The 22,500-nt window shown below is 46.7% G+C and overlaps 2 protein-coding genes across 6 annotated transcripts in view; one reads left to right on the forward strand and one right to left on the reverse strand.

Moving 5' to 3' along the window:
* The window catches only part of tfr1b (transferrin receptor 1b), a gene marked incomplete at its 3' end in the record, with an annotated part of 50,803 nt that extends 47,960 nt beyond the window's left edge, over window positions 1-2,843 (forward strand). The window contains exon 18 of the mRNA XM_080793253.1: window positions 2,829-2,843. Within this exon, the coding sequence (XP_080649379.1) occupies window positions 2,829-2,843 (15 nt within the window). The remainder of the gene's footprint in view (window positions 1-2,828) is intronic.
* A 1,081-nt stretch (window positions 2,844-3,924) lies between these two features.
* The window catches only part of dzip1 (DAZ interacting zinc finger protein 1), a 49,019-nt gene continuing 30,443 nt past the window's right edge, over window positions 3,925-22,500 (reverse strand). Inside the window, exons 11-21 of one of the 5 annotated variants that reach the window (XM_080793359.1) lie at window positions 21,637-21,691; window positions 21,347-21,397; window positions 20,777-20,833; window positions 16,994-17,172; window positions 15,723-15,978; window positions 13,976-14,171; window positions 13,491-13,731; window positions 12,764-12,902; window positions 9,360-9,469; window positions 7,724-7,856; window positions 3,925-6,270 (exon numbers count right to left, since the gene is read on the reverse strand). In XM_080793359.1, the coding sequence (XP_080649485.1) occupies window positions 6,185-6,270; window positions 7,724-7,856; window positions 9,360-9,469; window positions 12,764-12,902; window positions 13,491-13,731; window positions 13,976-14,171; window positions 15,723-15,978; window positions 16,994-17,172; window positions 20,777-20,833; window positions 21,347-21,397; window positions 21,637-21,691 (1,503 nt within the window). In that variant the 3' untranslated portion in view covers window positions 3,925-6,184. Of the gene's footprint in view, window positions 6,271-7,723; window positions 7,857-9,359; window positions 9,470-12,763; window positions 12,903-13,490; window positions 13,732-13,975; window positions 14,172-15,722; window positions 15,979-16,993; window positions 17,173-20,776; window positions 20,834-21,346; window positions 21,440-21,636; window positions 21,692-22,500 lie in introns of all 5 variants that reach the window. The other 4 variants (XM_080793358.1, XM_080793357.1, XM_080793361.1 and 1 more) reach the window with 4 other exon arrangements.

Below are 22,500 nucleotides of genomic sequence, written 5' to 3' on the forward strand. Positions count from 1 at the left end.
AATGATGAAAAACGGCGTGCCATAGTATGCCGTACGATATGGGCTATAGCCCATGGTCCAAAATGATGAGAAACGAGGATAACTTTTTTTTTTCAAATTTCAAAAAACATGGGCTATAACCCATCGTTTTTGTCATTTCGTCATTTTTTTCAAATCCTCAAAAATGATGAAAAACGCCGCGCTATAGTATGCCGTACGATATGGGCTATAGCCCATGGTCCAAAATGATGAGAAACGAGGATAACTTTTTTTTTCAAAATTTCAAAAAACATGGGCTATAACCCATCGTTTTTGTCATTTCGTAATTTTTTTCAAATCCTCAAAAATGATGAAAAACTGCGCGCTATAGTATGCCGTACGATATGGGCTATAGCCCATGGTCCAAAATGATGAGAAACGAGGATAACTTTTTTTTTTCAAAATTTAAAAAAACATGGGCTATAACCCATCGTTTTTGTCATTTCGTCATTTTTTTCAAATCCTCAAAAATGATGAAAAACTGCGCGCTATAGTATGCCGTACGATATGGGCTATAGCCCATGGTCCAAAATGATGAGAAACGAGGATAACTTTTTTTTTCAAAATTTCAAAAAACATGGGCTATAACCCATCGTTTTTGTCATTTCGTAATTTTTTTCAAATCCTCAAAAATTATGAAAAACGGCGCGCTATAGTATGCCGTACGATATGGGCTATAGCCCATGGTCCAAAATGATGAGAAACGAGGATAACTTTTTTTTTTCAAAATTTCAAAAAACATGGGCTATAACCCATCGTTTTTGTCATTTCGTCATTTTTTTCAAATCCTCAAAAATGATGAAAAACGGCGCGCTATAGTATGCCGTACGATATGGGCTATAGCCCATGGTCCAAAATGATGAGAAACGAGGATAACTTTTTTTTTCCAAATTTCAAAAAACATGGGCTATAACCCATCGTTTTTGTCATTTTGTCATTTTTTTCAAATCCTCAAAAATGATGAAAAACGGCGCGCTATAGTATGCCGTACGATATGGGCTATAGCCCATGGTCCAAAATGATGAGAAACGAGGATAACTTTTTTTTCCCAAATTTCAAAAAACATGGGCTATAACCCATCGTTTTTGTCATTTCGTCATTTTTTTCAAATCCTCAAAAATGATGAAAAACGCCGCGCTATAGTATGCCGTACGATATGGGCTATAGCCCATGGTCCAAAATGATGAGAAACGAGGATAACTTTTTTTTTCAAAATTTCAAAAAACATGGGCTATAACCCATCGTTTTTGTCATTTCGTAATTTTTTTCAAATCCTCAAAAATGATGAAAAACGACGCGCTATAGTATGCCGTACGATATGGGCTATAGCCCATGGTCCAAAATGATGAGAAACGAGGATAACTTTTTTTTTCCAAATTTCAAAAAACATGGGCTATAACCCATCGTTTTTGTCATTTTTTTCAAATCCTCAAAAATGATGAAAAACGCCGCGCTATAGTATGCCGTACGATATGGGCTATAGCCCATGGTCCAAAATGATGAGAAACGAGGATAACTTTTTTTTTCAAAATTTCAAAAAACATGGGCTATAACCCATCGTTTTTGTCATTTCGTAATTTTTTTCAAATCCTCAAAAATGATGAAAAACGGCGCACTATAGTATGCCGTACGATATGGGCTATAGCCCATGGTCCAAAATGATGAGAAACGAGGATAACTTTTTTTTCCAAAATTTCAAAAAACATGGGCTATAACCCATCGTTTTTGTCATTTCGTCATTTTTTTTTTAAATCCTCAAAAATGATGAAAAACGGCGCGCTATAGTATGCCGTACGATATGGGCTATAGCCCACAGTCCAAAATGATGAGAAACGAGGCTAACTTTTTTTTTCAAAATTTCAAAAAACATGGGCTATAACCCATCGTTTTTGTCATTTTTCCAACTTTTTCCATTCCCAACTATGCAGCTTCCTCCTGAGGAACCGAGACGTGAAAAATATAACCGAGCGTCACTTGGGATGGTCACAAACTCTCCAACCATACCCACCCCATGTATCTTGGAGTTACACTGGACAGGACACTCTTCTTCAAAAAACACATGGAGAACACAAAAGCCACGGTCAACACCCACAATAACATCCTGTGAAAACTAGTGAACTCCAAGTGGGGTGCAGACCCACAAACAATCCGTGCAACTCCCATGGCCCTGTCTTTCTCTACAGCAGAGTATGCCTGCTCAAGCTGGAGCCGATCACGTCACACCAAATTGGTCGACACAGCCCTAAATCACAACTCCTTTCGTGGCTGTTTACATTCGAGGGTCGCCGGTCCTCTCGAACGGAACAGTTTAACGTCATGCCCAGGACGAAAAGATATAGAGAAACACCAACATGAAAAATAACAGCAGGACCACAATCCACCGTCTTGGCAAAGACCACACCACCCACACACACCCCAACGGTCACAGCAAACTCTGTTGCATCACAACTGGTGTAGGTATTGGATGGAGCACCACAGGTATAAGAAAGACGTTCTTTATTGAAATACTGACAACGTTTCGATCTATTTGATCTTCATCAGGTCATGTGTACACAAAACATACACTTTTATACTAAGGGAGTGCCCCCATTAACCAATCAAAACACCACATTTTGGTGCCCCTCCCATCACTGCAGGTGTGACACGTCAACCCTGAGCGAGTAGGTGGGGACCCAGACATATTGATGTAAATATAGTCTAACATAACATCAGTAGCATTACAAAGCTATTGTGACAGTAATAATTGCTATAGTGTGTGTTCAGTAACACTGAACACGTGTTCAGTAATGGGAATATTCCTGTCTCTCCAGCTCTTCAATGACTAGTATTAAAATGTTAGTCTTTTTTGTGTCCAATATATTTGGATATAGTTCGCAAAGTTAATATAAGTATAAATAAATGCATTTAGAAATTAAGAAATAATTCAGGATTTCAAATCAAATAATAGCAAAGAATAGCTCATCTACAAGCTCGCGACGCATTTTGAGCTTGTAGATCGGCTATTTTTGCTCTACGACAGTATGCAATGTGTCCCTCTGGAGTGAGTGTGGAACTATAGTGGCCCTCTGGAGTGAGTGTGGAACTATAGTGGCCCTCTGGAGTGAGTGTGGAACTATAGTGGCCCTCTGGAGTGAGTGTGGAACTATAGTGGCCCTCTGGAGTGAGTGTGGAACTATAGTGGCCCTCTGGAGTGAGTGTGGAACTATAGTGGCCCTCTGGAGTGAGTGTGGAACTATAGTGGCCCTCTGGAGTGAGTGTGGAACTATAGTGGCCCTCTGGAGTGAGTGTGGAACTATAGTGGCCCTCTGGAGTGAGTGTGGAACTATAGTGGCCCTCTGGAGTGAGTGTGGAACTATAGTGGCCCTCTGGAGTGAGTGTGGAACTATAGCGGCCCTCTGGAGTGAGTGTGTAACTATAGCGGCCCTCTGGAGTGAGTGTGTAACTATAGCGGCCCTCTGGAGTGAGTGTGGAACTATAGTGGCCCTCTGGAGTGAGTGTGGAACTATAGTGGCCCTCTGGAGTGAGTGTGGAACTATAGTGGCCCTCTGGAGTGAGTGTGGAACTATAGTGGCCCTCTGGAGTGAGTGTGGAACTATAGTGGCCCTCTGGAGTGAGTGTGGAACTATAGTGGCCCTCTGGAGTGAGTGTGGAACTATAGTGGCCCTCTGGAGTGAGTGTGGAACTATAGTGGCCCTCTGGAGTGAGTGTGGAACTATAGTGGGCCTCTGGAGTGAGTGTGGAACTATAGTGGCCCTCTGGAGTGAGTGTGGAACTATAGTGGCCCTCTGGAGTGAGTGTGGAACTATAGTGGCCCTCTGGAGTGAGTGTGCAACTATAGTGGCCCTCTGGAGTGAGTGTGGAACTATAGTGGCCCTCTGGAGTGAGTGTGGAACTATAGTGGCCCTCTGGAGTGAGTGTGGAACTATAGTGGCCCTCTGGAGTGAGTGTGGAACTATAGTGGCCCTCTGGAGTGAGTGTGGAACTATAGTGGCCCCTCTGGAGTGAGTGTGGAACTATAGTGGTCCTCTGGAGTGAGTGTGGAACTATAGTGGCCCTCTGGAGTGAGTGTGGAAACACTCTTATGGTGTTTTTAAAAACACCATAAGAGTTTTAACTTGACTTCAGTTCTAAAGGCAACAGACTATAGACTAGAGTGACATTTACATTTCTCACATAGACAACAATGCGATGCAGTAAGCCAGCACGTGTAAGCCTACTGCTTCTTGGCTGAATGGGAAAATATGATTCACTTTAACTTTTAATGAATTAAGATCTCAATATGGAGCCCATGTTTTGCCATAATCAGGCAGCCGAAGGCCTGACGTCACTCGCTCATCCCCTGGTTCTTCTCTATGGAGAATAACATGAGGCTCATCTTAAAACTGTTTCATGTAAGCGTCGTGGCCCAAAAATAAACAAGCTTTCTCTGCGTTATTGTCAGACTTCGGTGCTCTATGACAGACATGACAGCAAAAAATGTTATATTCCTACAGCAGTATTTGTATATTCTTTTTATTATTATTGTTGTTGTTGTAATCAATCAATTGTTTTGGTGCACTATTGTGACACGTCATGAGTGTTGTATAAAAATATAAATATCGGGAAAAATCAGTACCGGCATTTTTCTCAAAATCAAATGATCGGAATCGGATCGGGAGCATAACTAACGTGTTTGGGACATCCCTAATAATAATAATAATGATAATAATATTAATAATAACTAGAAGTGCACTCTGTCGAGTGCATACTTGCTTGTTGCACTCAAGTAGGCCATAAATGGCCTACTAGTGCGCAAGCAGAGCGCGCAAGTACTGTCGACCGCTACGAACTCTCAAATCTCACGTATATGTCGATCAGTGTCGGGTGGATTATTAACCCATTCTGACCTGAGATCAGATTCTAAAAATGTCCTTCTACATCCTGACAGTTTTCTGAAAAAGCTATGTTTCTATGTCAGTCGTTCTTCCATTTTTCAAAAAATAGCAGCTTGTAGATCTGCAATTCTTCAATAGCTAAAGCACAGCATATTGCTAACACCAAAAGGGGTTCCTGCCCAAAATGGCTTAAAGGAAATGCCTCTATGTAATTTGTAAGTTGATTAGCGGTATACTGTGGTTATACTTTGCGTATGCCCCTTTTGATGCGTATGTATCGTAGCAGCATAATGACGTCAGGGTATAACTGGTACAACTAGCTCTCAATGATGACGTAATAAGGATGTGGATTAAAGGACCCAATGCCAGAGTGTAGTTGGTTTTCGATGGTGACGTAATGACGATATGTTTTAGTGTCGGGGGGATTAAAGGTAATGCCCATGTATACAACATGTATGTATACATGTATGTATACATGTATACAACATGTATGTATACATGTATACAACATGTATGTATACATGTATGTAATCTGACACCACTGCCATATCAAGCACAACGTAGTCATTACGTCACACGCTGGCACGGCACGTACGCATCAAACTGCGACATACGCACTCGACGGACACCGTTACTTGCGCGCTCTATATTATATATAGTATTGTGTTATCCTTTTAGCCTTAATGTCTGACTAGTCTGTACCTCGGTTTACATTGATGACCAATACAGTATTCAATTGACCAATCACAGTCACCGCCAGATGTCCATGGAGCTCCAGAACCCATACCTGGAAGAAAACCCTCCATAACCCATACCTGGGGAAAAACCCCATAACAAGCTTATGGAGTACCCAGTATCGATAAGCTTTGGGCTCATCCAGTACCCGGTATCGATAAGCTTTGGGCTTATCCAGTACCCGGTATCGATAAGCTTTGGGCTTATCCAGTACCCGGTATCGATAAGCTTTGGGCTTATCCAGTACCCGGTATCGATAAGCTTTGGGCTCATCCAGTACCCGGTATCGATAAGCTTTGGGCTTATAGAGTACCCGGTATCGATAAGCTTTGGGCTTATCCAGTACCCGGTATCGATAAGCTTTGGGCTCATCCAGTACCCGGTATCGATAAGCTTTGGGCTTATCGAGTACACCATGTGGGTCTGAAAGTGTATTGATACCTGCCAACCAGCGCTGTCCGGGGAAACGACATTACGGTTTTAAAGTGACATCCGGGCTTAACTGAGCAAGCTCGATATCAATAAAAAAACGAGCTAGATCATTTCCTAGATGTCCCTCAGATGTCCTCAGAGTCACTGAGGTCGCTCAGAGACACCAGGCTGCTCTTCAGAGTACTTCCTGTTGTCCCCGCGTCAGTCGGACCTGAGGAGAGATGATGAAGATGGAGAAGAAGATATCATCAGATCAGAGAGATGATAACCATGAACTCATTCACTAATGAGTCAACATCATTGTGGAGAGGACGAGATGGTTCCCTGTTAGAGTTCTCCAACTCTGCCCCAACCCGACCAGGCCCGACCCGACCCCAGCGTTGATTAGAACCCGACCAGGCCCGACCCGACCCCAGCGTTGATTAGAACCCGACCAGGCCCGACCCGACCTCAGCGTTGATTAGAACCCGACCAGGCCCGACCCGACCTCAGCGTTGATTAGAACCCGACCAGGCCCGACCCGACCCCAGTGTTGATTAGAACCCGACCAGGCCCGACCCGACCCCAGCGTTGATTAGAACCCGACCAGGCCCGACCCGACCCCAGCGTTGATTAGAACCCGACCAGGCCCGACCCGACCTCAGCGTTGATTAGAACCCGACCAGGCCCGACCCGACCTCAGCGTTGATTAGAACCCGACCAGGCCCGACCCGACCCCAGTGTTGATTTCGTCGACTAAAACTAAAGACTTTTTTCAAACTAACTTTTTTCGTCGACTGCCTTTTTTTCACTGATGAAAACTAAATGGAAACTAAATGAAAACTGAAGCTACGGTGACTTAAAACTAAGACTAAATATACTGACAATTCTGTCAACAAATAAAAACTAGACTAAAATGTTAGGAAGGGACTAGTGGACAAGAGATCCACTAGGAAGGGACTAGTGGACAAGAGATCCACTAGGAAGGGACTAGTGGACAAGAGATCCACTAGGAAGGGACTAGTAGTGGACAAGAGATCCACTAGGAAGGGACTAGTAGTGGACAAGAGATCCAGTAGGAAGGGGCTAGTGGTGGACTAGAGATCCAGTACAAGTCATTTTACAATTGGTTGCATGCTGAAAAATAGCCGATCTACAAGCTCACAGCGCGACGCGTTGTGAGCTTGCAGATCGGCTATTTTTCAGCAAGTGTAAAAACTGTCATTACGACGGCATCAAGGCCAAAAACACATTTTAGTCTCTCGGTGGACGTTCCTATATTCACCAGATCTCTGGTTCCTCTCGGTGGACGCTCCTAAACTCACCAGATCTCTGGTTCCTCTCGGTGGACGTTCCTATATTCACCAGATCTCTGGTTCCTCTCGGTGGACGTTCCTATATTCACCAGATCTCTGGTTCCTCTTGGTGGACGCTCCTATACTCACCAGATGGGTGGTTCCTCTCGGTGGAGGTTTCTAAACTCACCAGATCTCTGGATCCTCTCGGTGGACGCTCCTAAACTCACCAGATCTCTGGTTCCTCTCGGTGGAGGTTCCTAAACTCACCAGATCTCTGGTTCCTCTCGGTGGACGCTCCTATACTCACCAGATGGGTGGTTCCTCTCGGTGGAGGTTTCTAAACTCACCAGATCTCTGGATCCTCTCGGTGGACGCTCCTAAACTCACCAGATCTCTGGATCCTCTCGGTGGACGCTCCCCACACGCTGGTGCTGCTGGAGTCCAGACTCTTCTTCAGGGCTTTAGAAGCTTCGTCCTCCAGAGAGGAGACCCAGTCGCTGCAGTCCTCCAGGTCCGTGCACTGCACACACACACACACACACACACACACACACACACACACACACACACACACACACACACACACACACACACACACACACACACACACACACACACACACACACACACACACACACATCTTTATTTGTATTCACATTTTACAAGACATTTCTTGAACACAAACAATAGTGGATGCGCAAACTTGATAAAACTCTACAACAAGTGCTTCAGGAAACAGATCACGGGTACAGAAAGCATCGCCTTCTCCATATATGGTCGACCGCCAATTATTGCAGACACTGAACAGAGTTTTGCCGATGCCTGATCAGCTCTCGGCTTTTTGGGCATGCCTGCAATCTGCAGGCCCCTCACCACTGATTTATGGACATTACAGTCAATCTGCAGGCCCCTCACCACTGATTTATGGACATTACCGAGGCTTCCAAATATGAACACAAGTAGTTTACATCTGTAGCCAAGCTGTATAATAGCATCCTTAAGACGCTGGTACTTAAAGTCCAAAACTCAGCCGCTCGTCTGCTCACAGGGACTCGCAGACGTGAGCATATCACACCTGTCTTGGCCTCCCTTCATTGGCTCCCTGGTGGAGCGGATTTAAAAATGGTTCTATTTGTCTTTAAATCTATAAATGGTCTGGCTCCTCTTTATCTGTCTGAACTTATTGAGGTTTATACTCCTACTAGGTCACTGCGGTCTGAGGGCCAGCTAAACCTCAGGGTCACAAAGAAGACCCGCTTGAAGTCCAGAAGCGACCGAGCCTTTTCCGTTGTAGCCCCTAAACTTTGGAACGCACTCCCCTCCCACGTCAAATCGGCCCCCTCCATTGAGACTTTTTACACCGCGGAGTAGTTCCAAGACTAGTGTATGCTCCACATCTGAAACGGAGAAGCCCAACCATTTCCAGACGACAGACATTTGTCTTGCCTATTTTAGCAACTAAATCCTCGTTCCTATCGCTCCCCCTGGCAGACCTATCGCTCCCCCTGGCAGACATGCTACTATCGCTGCTTTCATGGTTTTCTCTCTGCGCGGCAGAGGGAGGAGGAAGTAGAACTACGGTAGGCCCGACAGCCTGCAGGCGAGTGCGAGAGAGATTTACCGTAAATACCCTAGTTAAAGGGAAAAAACGATTTTTCGATTTTCATTTTTTGACATCGTCCAAATCTCAAAAATCGCGATTTCGATTAAAATTAAATTAATCGTGCAGCCCTAGTACATGGTAAATGGTGCATTTAAATAGCGACCTTTATCAAAGGCGCTTTACATATAGATTGTCTGGTTGGAAGGACCTGTATTCTGGCTTTGACTGTAAAGGTGACTAATAGCCTCATCAGCGGCATCAGTGTTGGACATTGTATGAGATACAGGTGTGGTCTGCATCGGGAAGGCAAGCTATAACTTCCCCCCGTAGTTTTAGCCCCCATTCTGGGCAGGAACCCCTTTTGGTGTTTTAAGCATTATTTAAGACTTTAACTTAAGACTTTAAGTTAAAAAGACTCACCATGAGTTCCTGCACCACGTCCTTCCTGTCTGGCAGCACCCTGACGCCCCCCGCTGGCCTCTTATGTCCTCTGTCGCCGACACCCTGCTCTACTGCTCTGGGACGATCACCTGGAGAGAGAGAGAGAGAGAGAGAGAGAGAGAGAGACAGAGAGAGAGAGAGAGAGAGAGAGAGAGAGAGAGAGAGAGACAGACGGACACAGAGAGAGAGAGACAGAGAGACACAGACAGAGAGACAGAGACAGACAGACAGACAGACAGACAGACAGACAGACAGACAGACAGACAGACAGACAGACAGACACCATTAATGAATGTCTTTTAATCAAAATGAAAATCTTTTTTTTTAATTGTATTTTTTATCCCACGATTTTGTAACCCATTTTTCACCCCTGTGCCAATCATCTACTGTGATCCTGGGCTCTACACACCCTCCACCAACCTGGGGAGAGCAACGGACTTGAACTCATGCTTCCTTCATGCCTGAGTGTCCAAGTTGCTCCTTTACACCTGACAGAGGGGGGAGTTTCCCTGGTTGGACGTAGCGTAGCCAGGGACGGATTAGCCTCTCAAGGGCCCCTGGGCCGATCATTTTTGAGGCCCCCCCTGCGCAACATTTATCAGGTTTTTATTAGCAATTTGCACAGCGCACAGATGAGAACACAAAATACAGTGCGAGACCGTGCGCCGGTGCGCGATAAGGCATGCAGCATAGCATTAGCATGATAGCACAGATTCAGAAGGAATTGCTTGCAAAGTTTGTTTGTAATGTTCAAAGTTTAAACGTATCTTACTTTTAACCAAACGCGGGTGAAACAGCGTGCAGCCGTGCACGCACGCGCGAGCACACACATGGAGTGGACGGATTGATGTTTATCAAAAACAACCCTTGTTTAGCGTTTGCTTACAAAAGCGTGTGCCCAGCGTAAATGATAATGCGAATGACCGAACTGGCTGGATTACCGTATTAATTATATTATTAATTAATTATAATATTAATATTACCGTCAGTCAGTCAAAGCCAAGGAGAATGTTACAATACTAATTCACCATCGAGCAGCCTCTGCACTGTCTGAATGTCACACTAACATGATAGCAGGATAAAAACGGATAGCCTGTCTATCCATCCATGAGCAACATATTATCTATCTAGCTCTGGTCCATAGCTCTAATGTGTTGCACGTATTAGAGGTATGGAACAGAGCTACTATCGATCTATCTACAAAGTATTAGCATAAAACAAATTGATTATATATATTATATGAAAACAAACATAACAATGATATGATGAATATCACTATTTTGTGATAATTGCTGAAAAGATAGTGATATAATATTTTGACATATTATTTCCACCCCTACCTCATATCACTTCATTAAAGAAAAATCACACCCATGTTAAGTGAGGGGCGCTCTTGTCATCATACATCAGATATCATCTCATACTGGCCAATCAGAATGCCTGTTGCCTGTGATTGATTAGCTGATTTGCTCGTTTACATATGACATACATTTTCCCTTCAATGTCAATGGCGTTTAATTTATGTCATATTTAGCAGAATTTTGACGAAATTTCTCTGTTGATAATTTTATTCATTTCACTAAGGTCCAAGGCCAATAAGGGTAACAAAATACAAATACAAAATATGTAATTTTCTCAACAATTATGACAACATTTATTTAAAGTAATAAGTGATGATAGCCTATAAAGTTTTTGGTGCTGCACAAAAAAAATCACAATATTTAATTATTCATAATATATTTGAGCATTTTGAGGCAACAACATATTAATATTTGCATCTGCCTGAAACAAGTAATCAACATAATAATCCATTATATTTCTAGTCTTTATAGCTTCAGGATATACCTATAACTCCTGGTGGTCAGGGACGGGGTGGGAGTGACTCCCATTAACTTACAGCCTTCAAGGCCCCCGGCGGCCTGTGGCCCCTCTTCAATGGGACCTCCAAAGTGGGCCCCACTTTGGACCACAGCTTCACAGTATGGTGGAGCAGTGGTCTGCAAAGGGCCCACTTTGACGCCCAGCCTGTAGGGCCCCAGCCCCCAGGATCCTGCGCTGTGTTTCAGGCTCCCCTGTGGCCCCTCCTCAATGGGACCTCTCAAAGTGGGCCCCTTGAGGACCACTGCTTCACAGTACGGTGGAGCAGTGGTCCTCAAAGGGCCCACTTTGACGCCCAGCCTGTAGGGCCCCAGCCCCCAGGAGCCTGCGCTGCGTTTGAGGCTCAGACCGAGGGAGAATACAGAGCAGAGGAGGGGCCCACACACATTTGAAATTGGTCCTCAAAGGGCCCACTTTAAGGGGTCCCCAGTAGGGGACCTCCATTCTGGGGGGTGTTAGAGGCCGGTCTCCAGGGGCCCTTGTCAGTGCCTCAAACCCAGTACTGCGCGACGCGGTCCAGTTTCCCGCGAAGGGCCCCTGGGAGCCAAGGGCCCCTGGGCCGCGGCCCAACTGGCCCTATGGCTAATTTGTCCCTGAGCGTAGCGCGTGGAAGGAACATGTTATTCCAACCAGTTCCTTTCCCCTCCATCAGGCGCCCCGGCTGGCCAGGGGGAGGCAGTATAGAGACCAGGATTCAAAATGAAAATCTTAACTATAGTAACTAAAGTTTTCAAATCATTGTAGTTTTCAGTAAAAGTACAAATCTTGTCTCCGAGATGTTAGTGGAGTAGAAGTAAAAGTACTGCAAATTGTAAACACTCAAGTAAAGCAGTGGTTCCCAAAGTGGGGTCCGGGGACCCCCAGGGGTACCTGAGGGAGTTCCAGGGGGGACCCATCTATTTTGTTCATGTTCATAAAGTGCTAAAGTGTTTAAAGCAGTGGTTCCCAAACTTTTTCATGTCAAGGACCCCCAAATTGACACTACTTAGCCTGTGGACCCCCATTTGAAAAGATATGCCAGGGACCCCCATAAGAGAAGACGTACACATTTAGACGTCTACATTTAGACGTCTACATTTAGACGTACACATTTAGACGTCTACATTTAGACGTACACATTTAGACGTCTACATTTAGACGTCTACATTTAGACGTACACATTTAGACGTCTACATTTAGACGTCTACATTTAGACGTACACATTTAGACGTCTACATTTAGACGTCTGTATACATTTAGACGTCTACATTTAAAATTGCGGCCTGTGCCCAGCACCATGCCAAAGCTTTTCCCTGCAGGAAACACTGCTTGTGGTTGTAAATATATTGTTTTCCGTGTTGCGAGGATGAGGGGGTACCTGGAAAAATATCTACCCCAAAAGGGGTACCTGGTCCAAAAAAGTTTGGGAACACCTGAAGTAAAGTACACAAATACCTCAACATTGTACTCGAGTACAGTACTTAAGTAAAAAGTACTTTAGTCACTTTCCACCACACTGCACTGACCTGTCCTCCGGTTGGTCCCGGTCTGCGGCGGGGGGAGGCGGAGCTCCTGAAGCTCCGCCCCCTCGTCAGACCACTCCTCCTCGCTCTCCAGAGTGGTGACCGCCGTCTGCGTCACTGCGCCGCCGGGGGGCGTGGCCTGCTGGGGGGGGGGGGAGGAGGAGGGGCTTGTTTGATTTGTGGGTCAAAGACGCGTGGATCTTTTCTACCTTTCCGAACACAGACACGCCTCTGCCTCTGATTGGTCCTACCGACACCGAGCATAGACACGCCTCTGCCTCTGATTGGTCCTACCGACAACGAGCATAGACACACCTCTGCCTCTGATTGGTCCTACCGACACCGAGCATAGACACGCCTCTGCCTCTGATTGGTCCTACCGACACCGAGCATATAGACACGCCTCTGCCTCTGATTGGTCCTACCGACACCGAGCATAGACACGCCTCTGCCTCTGATTGGTCCTACCGACACCGAGCATATAGACACGCCTCTGCCTCTGATTGGTCCTACCGACACCGAGCATATAGACACGCCCTGCCTCTGATTGGTCCTACCGACACCGAGCATAGACACGCCCTGCCTCTGATTGGTCCTACCGACACCGAGCATAGACACGCCTCTGCCTCTGATTGGTCCTACCGACACTGGATTAAATAACCCCGGGCGTTCAATTTTAACACCCCCGATTAACCCTCGTTAAAATGTAGTCAGGGGGGGAGGGGCTTACCTGCTTGGCTTGGGTCTGCTGCCTGGAGGCGGGGCCCCCCAGAATGGAGGCGGGGCCCCCCAGTTTGGAGGCGGGGCCCCCCGGTTTGGAGGCGGGGCCCCCCGGTTTGGAGGCGGGGCCCCCCGGTTTGGAGGCGGGCCCCCCCGGTTTGGAGGCGGGGCCCGCCGGTTTGGAGGCGGGGCCCCCCAGACTGGCCTCGTCTTCCTCTTCAGACTCGTCCTCTGAACTAAAAGGAGACGTCCTGAAAGGGAAGCCAAATGGCATAAAAGCATTTATCATGAAACATGCGTAAGCTAAGAACGTAACAGTGAATTAAAACGATCGCAACGTAAGCTAGCAAATGTAAAGTCAACTTTTTTTTTAGTAGATTGTTTCCGGGTCGTGGCTTTCAGATTAAAAGCGCTGAGACAACCCCCCGGCCAGCCCAGAGCTCCTATTTTGAAGCACTTCCAGGCACTGATAGTAAAGTAAAGAAGCGGGCCTACTTGGGTGTGGCGGTCTTGTAGCTGTGGGGGGTGGAGGTCTTGGTGGGGGCGGGGCTGTGGGGGGTGGAGGTCTTGGTGGGGGCGGGGGGCCCGGTTCTGGCCCGCGGGGCCGGCTGGGGGGTCCGCACCACCTGTTGGACCACCTGGGTCACATGGCCCGACCGTAGACCCCCTGTCTGGGGTCTGCTCTGAGAGGCTACGCACACAAACACACACACACACACACACACAGAGACACACGCACACACACAGAGACACACACACACGCACGCACACACACAGAGAGACACACGCACACACGCACACACACACACACACACACACACACACACACACACACACACACACACACACACACACACACACACACACACAGTGGATTAGTGTGTAAACATATCTTAGACTTGATAGAAAGGACAACTTTAGTTTTTATTTTATTTTTCCAACCAAGGTTCATGTTTTATGGTTGTTATTAGAAAGGGTATCTTTGAAAGGTGGGGGTCCGGGGACCCCTAGGGGTACTTGAGGGAGTTTCAGGGGGTCCCCAGCTCAATTAGAGGTAGTTAGGAAACCAAATGGACCCTTATGGGTCTGTAACTCAGAGTGTACAAATGGTTCCATTTGTACACTCTCTGAGTTACATCAACAGTGGTTTTACAATATAAATTGGGGTACCAGAGATAGAAATGCCATTAAATCGGGGGTCTGCAAATCTTTAAATATCCCTGGAACTGAAATAATGTCATGCACATGTGTCCAGTGCATAGCCTACTGCAGGCCTGGTAAACTAGATCTAGAAGACATGTGTCCAGTGCATAGCCTACTGCAGGCCTGGTTGACTAGATTTAGAAGGCATGTGTCCAGTGCATAGCCTACTGCAGGCCTGGTAGACTAGATTTAGAAGACATGTGTCCAGTGCATAGCCTACTTCAGGCCTGGTAGACTAGATGTAGAAGACATGTGTCCAGTGCATAGCCTACTGCAGGCCTGGTAGACTAGATTTAGAAGACATGTCTCCAGTTCATAGCCTACTGCAGGCCTGGTTGACTAGATCTAGAAGACATGTGTCCAGTGCATAGCCTACTGCAGGCCTGGTTGACTAGATTTAGAAGACATGTGTCCAGTGCATAGCCTACTGCAGGCCTGGTAGACTAGATCTAGAAGACATGTGTCCAGTGCATAGCCTACTGCAGGCCTGGTAGACTAGATCTAGAAGACATGTGTCCAGTGCATAGCCTACTGCAGGCCTGGTAGACTAGATCTAGAAGACATGTGTCCAGTGCATAGCCTACTGCAGGCCTGGTTGACTAGATCTAGAAGACATGTGTCCAGTGCATAGCCTACTGCAGACCTGGTAGACTAGATTTAGAAGACATGTGTCCAGTGCATAGCCTACTGCAGGCCTGGGTGACTAGATTTAGAAGACATTTTGAAGCTCTTGCTTCTGAAATGATCGATTAATTATATGGAAAAATCCCGTCATTTAACGGGAGGCGGCCTTTTTTCCGACAGCATTCTAGCCGACGGGTCAACGATCCGATCCGCAGCGGGGGGACATGCGCTGCTCCCGTGCTTGCGGTTAGGGTTAGGTTTGGATTGAGGTTTCCGATCAATATGCTGTCGGAAACATCTGCGTCTCTATGCATTTAGAGGGGGGGGGGGGGGGGGGGGGGGCTTTCAGTCTGAGTGTCAGGCTAGGGTGAACTCCCAAAGATGCTTTAGTTGAAATGGACTTTTTTTTTTTTACCTTGTGGCGACCTTCTGGCCCTGGGCTCTGTGGGATGGCTGTCCCGGGTCACCTGGTGGTCCCTGGCTCCCTGGTGGTGGTCCCGGGTCCCCTGGTGCTGGTCCCTGGCTCCCTGCCTCACCCGGGCCTCCAGGGCCCGGCTCACGGCCTCTCGGTGGAGCCAGTAGTCGGGCGTGCTCCTGGCCGTGTTCTCCCTGTCGGAGTGCAGGCGAGCCAGGATGGAACGGAGCTGCCTGCTGCTCAGACCTCTCTGGCCCTGGAAGACATGGGACGGATCCGTTGAGGTATTACTAACCCTATAACCCTGGAAGAGACGGAACGGATCCGTTGAGGTATTACTAACCCTATAACCCTGGAAGAGACGGAACGGATCCGTTGAGGTATTACTAACCCTATAACCCTGGAAGAGACGGAACGGATCCGTTGAGGTATTACTAACACTATAACCCTGGAAGAGACGGAATGGATCCGTTGAGTTATTACTAACCCTATAACCCTGGAAGACACGGGACGGATCCGTTGAGGTATTACTAACCCTATAACCCTGGAAGAGACGGAACGGATCCGTTGAGGTATTACTAACCCTATAACCCTGGAAGAGACGGAACGGATCCGTTGAGGTATTACTAACACTATAACCCTGGAAGAGACGGAATGGATCCGTTGAGGTATTACTAACCCTATAACCCTGGAAGAGACGGAACGGATCCGTTGAGGTATTACTAACCCTATAACCCTGGAAGACACGGGACGGATCTGTTGAGGTATTACTAACCCTATAACCCTGGAAGAGACGGAACGGATCTGTTGAGGTATTACTAACCCTATAACCCTGGAAGACACGGGACGGATCCGTTGAGGTATTACTAACCCTATAACCCTGGAAGAGACGGAACGGATCTGTTGAGGTATTACTAACCCTATAACCCTGGAAGAGACGGGACGGATCCGTACTAACTTCACTCAACAGAGTTCCTACTAACTGAACTCAACAGAGTTCCCTCTCATCTCTACTTGACCATAAAACTGATTTCCTACAAATTCCTCCCCTCTCTACTGAGCCTGCAGTACCTACCTTCACCCCCAGGTGTTCCATCTTCTCCATCAGAGCCTGCAGTACCTACCTTCACCCCCAGGTGTTCCATCTTCTCCGTCAGAGCCTGCAGTACCTACCTTCACCCCCAGGTGTTCCATCTTCTCCATCAGAGCCTGCAGTACCTACCTTCACCCCCAGGTGTTCCATCTTCTCCGTCAGAGCCTGCAGTACCTACCTTCACCCCCAGGTGTTCCATCTTCTCCATCAGAGCGTTCTCCAGGACGGGTCTGAGTTCCTTCCTGATGTTCGGGTGGTTCCTCCTCAGAGCGTTGGCCGTCATGACCCCATGACGTCTGACCTCTGACCTCTCCGACCTCTTCTTCGCCGCAGGTCGTTCGGAGATGCTGCTCGAGTCTATATAGGGAGCCAATCACATCCGAGCGCACGTCAGTCTAACCAAACACAATCACATCCGAGCACACACGACGTCAGAGTCAAGCCAATCACATCCAAAAGAACACACGTCACGTCGGGGGAAAAACCTGCTACGAATGTGATGTCGCGTGAGAGACGTAGAGAGAGCGTGGACAAAGCAACCGTCATGACGTGTTGGAGCCATTTTCTATTCATGATTTTGTATTTATTCAGATTTATTATTGCCTGCTCTATGAACTATGTTTTTGTGGTCATTTAATTATTATAATTAAGCTATGAATTTGATGATGGACTGAATGGAGGTTTCCCCTCCCCTTTTGTAAAATGATTTGTAGGTGCTATAGGCACCCAATGACAGACAGGTGACTCCCTGCTGGGAGAGAATGTGACACAGACGGGGAAGCTCACAGTTTGTTGACCGCGCTCACAGGCTCTTTATTGTTTTATTAGATATGCTCAAAGTATACGTTTATTTTTGTTTATTTTTGACGGAGAAATAAATATGTCTGTGATGAACTACAACTTTCGGATCTCCGTGAGTGATTGAGTATATAAGAAGAGACGCGAGTGTTATCAAACAATAGACTGCAACACCACCCCGACAAACCAGTGGCCTTACTTGTTTGCTAAGAAAGGCCACGATATGACGAGAAGCATAATGGACATAATGGACATAGTGGACATAATGGACAGAATGGACATGCACACTGAGGACACAGAACACTCCTTGGGAGGGAAACGGCCATAATGTGATGAGGTCGATATGGCCCGAATTCAGCCCAAGGAAATGCTTGGAATGGATTCAGAATCATGAAAAGCCCTTTAATAGTTTCATATGTCGTCACATGCTACTTAACCCATTTTGACCTGGGAACGATTCCGCAAATGTCTTCTAAATTCTAAATCCTGACTGTTTTCTTGAAATATAAATATAGGATGTAAACGCAATCGGTGCCGGAAGTTCTTCAAAATAGGAGCTCTGGGGTGGCCGGAGTTGTCCGAGCGCTTTTACTCTGAAAGCCACGACCCGGAAACGATCTACTAAAAAAAAAAGTTTACTTTACATGTCTAGCTTACGTTGTAATCATTTTAATTTATACGATATGTGATCCAAAAAGCGTTCATATTGAGGAGCAGAAATGAAGCGCCAGTTCAGAACCACGGAGAGCGCCCTGGCTTAGGAGAGACGAGTCATTCTTTCCGCCGCGCTGACAGCTAAGTCAACGGTAAGCTAACATGAGCCCAGAGCGGGGCATACGGCAGCCGAAAGGCGAACTGACAAAAAAAAAAAATCTGAATATTCTTATCTCGACGAAAAACAAAACAAATAGTGTGTTGTCTCCTGACTTTCTTTTCGTCTTATAAATTATTTGATCGTCCCAAAATATTGTGTTCATTGTCATGATTCGTCACGATCCGAATTGGCTTTGTCCGCGGCGTAACCGTCTTTAAATAAATTATATTAAAAGTGCCGATGGGAGAATGCATGGGGCTTCCACTTCCTGGGCCACTCGCTTTTCTGAAAGTGGGTGGGAACTGCGGCGCTCTATAGGACGTCCTCAGACGTCCTGTGTACACGTCGGTATAGGTGACGCTATGACGTATGGCAACGTCCTATGTACGGAATGTTTTTTTTATATATTTTTTATCCCACGATTTTGTAACCCATTTTTCACCCCTGTGTCAATCATCTACTGTGATCCTGGGCTCTACACACCCTCCACCAACCTAGTCCCCATATATGGGGGACAAGGGGAGAGCAACGGACTTGAACTCATGCTTCCTTCATGCCTGAGTGTCCAAGTTGCTCCTTTACACCTGACAGGGGGGAGTTTCCCTGGTTGGACGTAGCGCGTGGAAGGAACACGTTGTTCCAACCAGTACGGAATGGGTTTTAATGGCATGGTCAGATATTATGCTAGTAATAACTCAAATTGCTCAACGTGCAACTTTTAGCAACCATGCTGAATTGCATCCATTAGGCCTATACTGTAGATACCATTTCTATCATAAAAAGGTTACATCAATCACCATGTCTGGGTTCATGGATTTTCCAGTTTCCACTACAGACGTGCAGTGCATGCAGGCATGCATCATTTTACTTGGATCATGCAGAGAGCATCGGCAGAGAGAATAGTTCGGGGAAAGTTGGCGAAGATTGTGTCACATCTGCTAAATGAATGCTTATTGAGAACGCAGTGATTGAGAACGCAGTGAGCACTTACTATGAGACCTAGCAGATCATGTCTGTGTGTCTGTCTGTGTGTGTGTCTGTCTGTCTGTCCCGCTATACGTCCAAATATGGAGTGTGTTGCATCAACACAATCACTCAGCTCCATATATGGGCACAAAAGGGGCCAGGTCCACATATACAGTAACAGCGGGACAGACACACAGACAGACAGACAGACAGACAGACAGACAGACAGACAGACAGACAGACAGACAGACAGACAGACATGATCTGCAGGGTCTCAGCTGCGTTCGCTTCCCGCGTTTGCGCGTCTTACTGGTAGTTATACCACTAGATTTCGTCATGAAGGTGTTAGATGAAGGTGTCTATTATCTATCAGCTCTCAATTTGTTCCAAGCCAACTCCCTTCATGGTGGAAACTCTGTGACGGCTGCTGAGAGTTGGGCTACCATCAACAACCTATATGAAGTAATTGACCTCTGACCCCCCATCTGAAAATATCTTGTCGTCGTCTCCCCCCCCCCCAGAAGCAAAGATTTGAGCTCAAAACGTTGGCTGAGTGCCGCGCTACGAGCTTGTAGGTCTGCTGTTTTCCCAACAGCTAAAGTATGACGTAATGCCTGAAACACCAATAGGGGTTCAACGGGCCTGAACGGGTTAAGTAGCATGTGACGTGTCAAACTATAGGTCATGTGACGTGTCAAACTAGGTCACATATAGCCCGAGCTAACGTGTTACGTTTCTGGTCTATAGGGGGTGGGTCGCGGCTGAGATTTGCGCACGCCCTGATTGGATCTCACCGATCTGTCCGTCAGCCCTGGCCACTCCTCTCCCACCTAGTGAAGCGCTACGTCACATCATTTGGAGCGACACCCACCCGGAAGCGTTGACTTCCACTTCTAGACCAAGGCAGCCAATGCGTTCCTCCAGGCTTTCATTTTTCGCGCAGACGAAATGAAAGACTGGGTATCGAGGCTAGGTCACATATGACTAGGTCATGTGACGTGTCAAACTAGGTCACATATGACTAGGTGTCAAACTAGGGGGGCTAGGGGGGGCTTTCATGATTCTGAATGCACTGCAAGCATTTTGTTTTGCAAGAGAAAAAAAACACTCCTCGGACTAAACACGTCCATATCCACTGCGTTAAGGCTGTCCCCAAACATTCAAGGTTCGAATGTTCGCTCGTTAGGGTTGGCACTCTAATCCTAATTATCTGTCTGACTGCCCCCCTGGTTGGAACAAATTGAGGTGTTGACAGTAGACACCTTTTGTGAAGAAAGCTAGTGGTAAACACTAACTAGTTCTGCAGATTGTTTTGCCACAGATTTAGCTACATTTCCCCAACTAGAATTATTCACAGAGGGCATGCGGGGGGGGGGGGGGTACCTCTGTCCTCCTCAGACATCTCCACTATAGGGTCCAGCTTAGGGGGAGGAGCCTCCTCTGATTGGACAGCAGGTGGGGGGGGGAGGGGTCAAAGGAAAGGTGAGGGGGGGGGGGGGGGGGGGGGGGGTCACGGTGTCAGACAGTTCCAGGTGCTCCCAGGAGGAGGGGCTGTTTTACATTAACTCATTTAGACCTGAGGACGATTCTATAAATTGTCAGTGTTTCTCTAACTGTTTCATGTAAAGGAACCGTAGCATTTATTTATTTGGCCGCCGCCAAAATAATCTCAAAATAATGTAGTTCCTCCCCCCCCGAAGCAAAGATTTTAGTTAAAAACCATTCGCTCGGAAATAATATATATCCAAAAGATATCCTCCACATTTTCACGATTTTTCAAAATTAGCAGACCTGCAAGCTCGTACGAGCTTGTAGATCTGCTGTTTTTTCAACAGCTAAAGCGTAACATGATACTTTCTCTAATGACAACCTAAAACATGAACCTTGGTTGAAAAAAAACGAAAGTTTTCCTTTAAGGTTCCCGCCCCGAAAATGGATTGATGTATAACTCACCCAGGAGGACTCTCTTGGCTTTGGGCTCGGGTGCTGGAGCAGTCAGGATCACTGGGGAACATTTAGGAGGAGGCACCATTACAGTCAGGATCACTGGGGAACATTTAGGAGGAGGCACCATTACAGTCAGGATCACTGGGGAACATTTAGGAGGAGGCACCATTACAGTCAGGATCACTGGGGAACATTTAGGAGAATGTGGGTGAGTGAGTGAGTGAATGGGTGAGTGAGTGAGAGAGAGAGAGAGAGAGAGAGAGAGAGAGAGAGAGAGAAAAAAGAACCTGTCACACCTGGAGGAGTCTTGGCTGATTTAGCTGGAGGAGGATTTGAGGAAATCTTCTTCATCTGCGAGAGAAAAACAGAAGACAGTGGTCAGTGTGTTGGTCATCAGTAGAGGAACAGAACACAGTGGTCAGTGTGTTGTTCATCAGTAGAGGAACAGAACACAGTGGTCAGTGTGTTGGTCATCAGTAGAGGAACAGAACACAGAGGTCAGTGTGTTGGTCATCAGTAGAGGAACAGAACACAGTGGTCAGTGTGTTGGTCATCAGTAGAGGAACAGAACACAGTGGTCAGTGTGTTGGTCATCAGTAGAGGAACAGAACACAGAGGTCAGTGTGTTGGTCATCAGTAGAGGAACAGAACACAGAGGTCAGTGTGTTGGTCATCAGTAGAGGAACAGAACACAGTGGTCAAGGGGTACTAAAGGCCTATTCATAGTCTGGATTTACGGTGGTGAGGTGACCACCGCTCCGGTGGTGAGGTGACCACCGCTCCGGTGGTGAGGTGACCACCAGAGCTGAAATAACGTTGAGCGGTGGTGAGTAAAAACAGAGAGAAGGGCTGGAGCGGTGGCGGTGGTTTGCTCTTCACCGCGGCTCAGTGACGTCATGTTGTAGTTCGGTGGTCACCCCACCACCGTAAATCCAGACTATGTATGAGCCTTAAGTCAAAGAAGTTTGGGAACTCCTGATGTAGACGATTAACAATAATTGGAACTCTTGAGAGTTCATAAGGGTCCATTTGGTTACTAACGCTATCTTTTAAATGAGGACCACTGGTGGTCCCTGGACCGCCGCTGTTGAGCCAATTGATCACCATAGCATGATTATTTTTCTTAAATGCGCCACAAATCTTTGAATATATATTCTTTC

This window comes from Protomyctophum bolini (assembly GCF_963924005.1).
Source record: "Protomyctophum bolini genome assembly, chromosome: 21".
NCBI classification, from domain to species: domain Eukaryota; kingdom Metazoa; phylum Chordata; class Actinopteri; order Myctophiformes; family Myctophidae; genus Protomyctophum; species Protomyctophum bolini.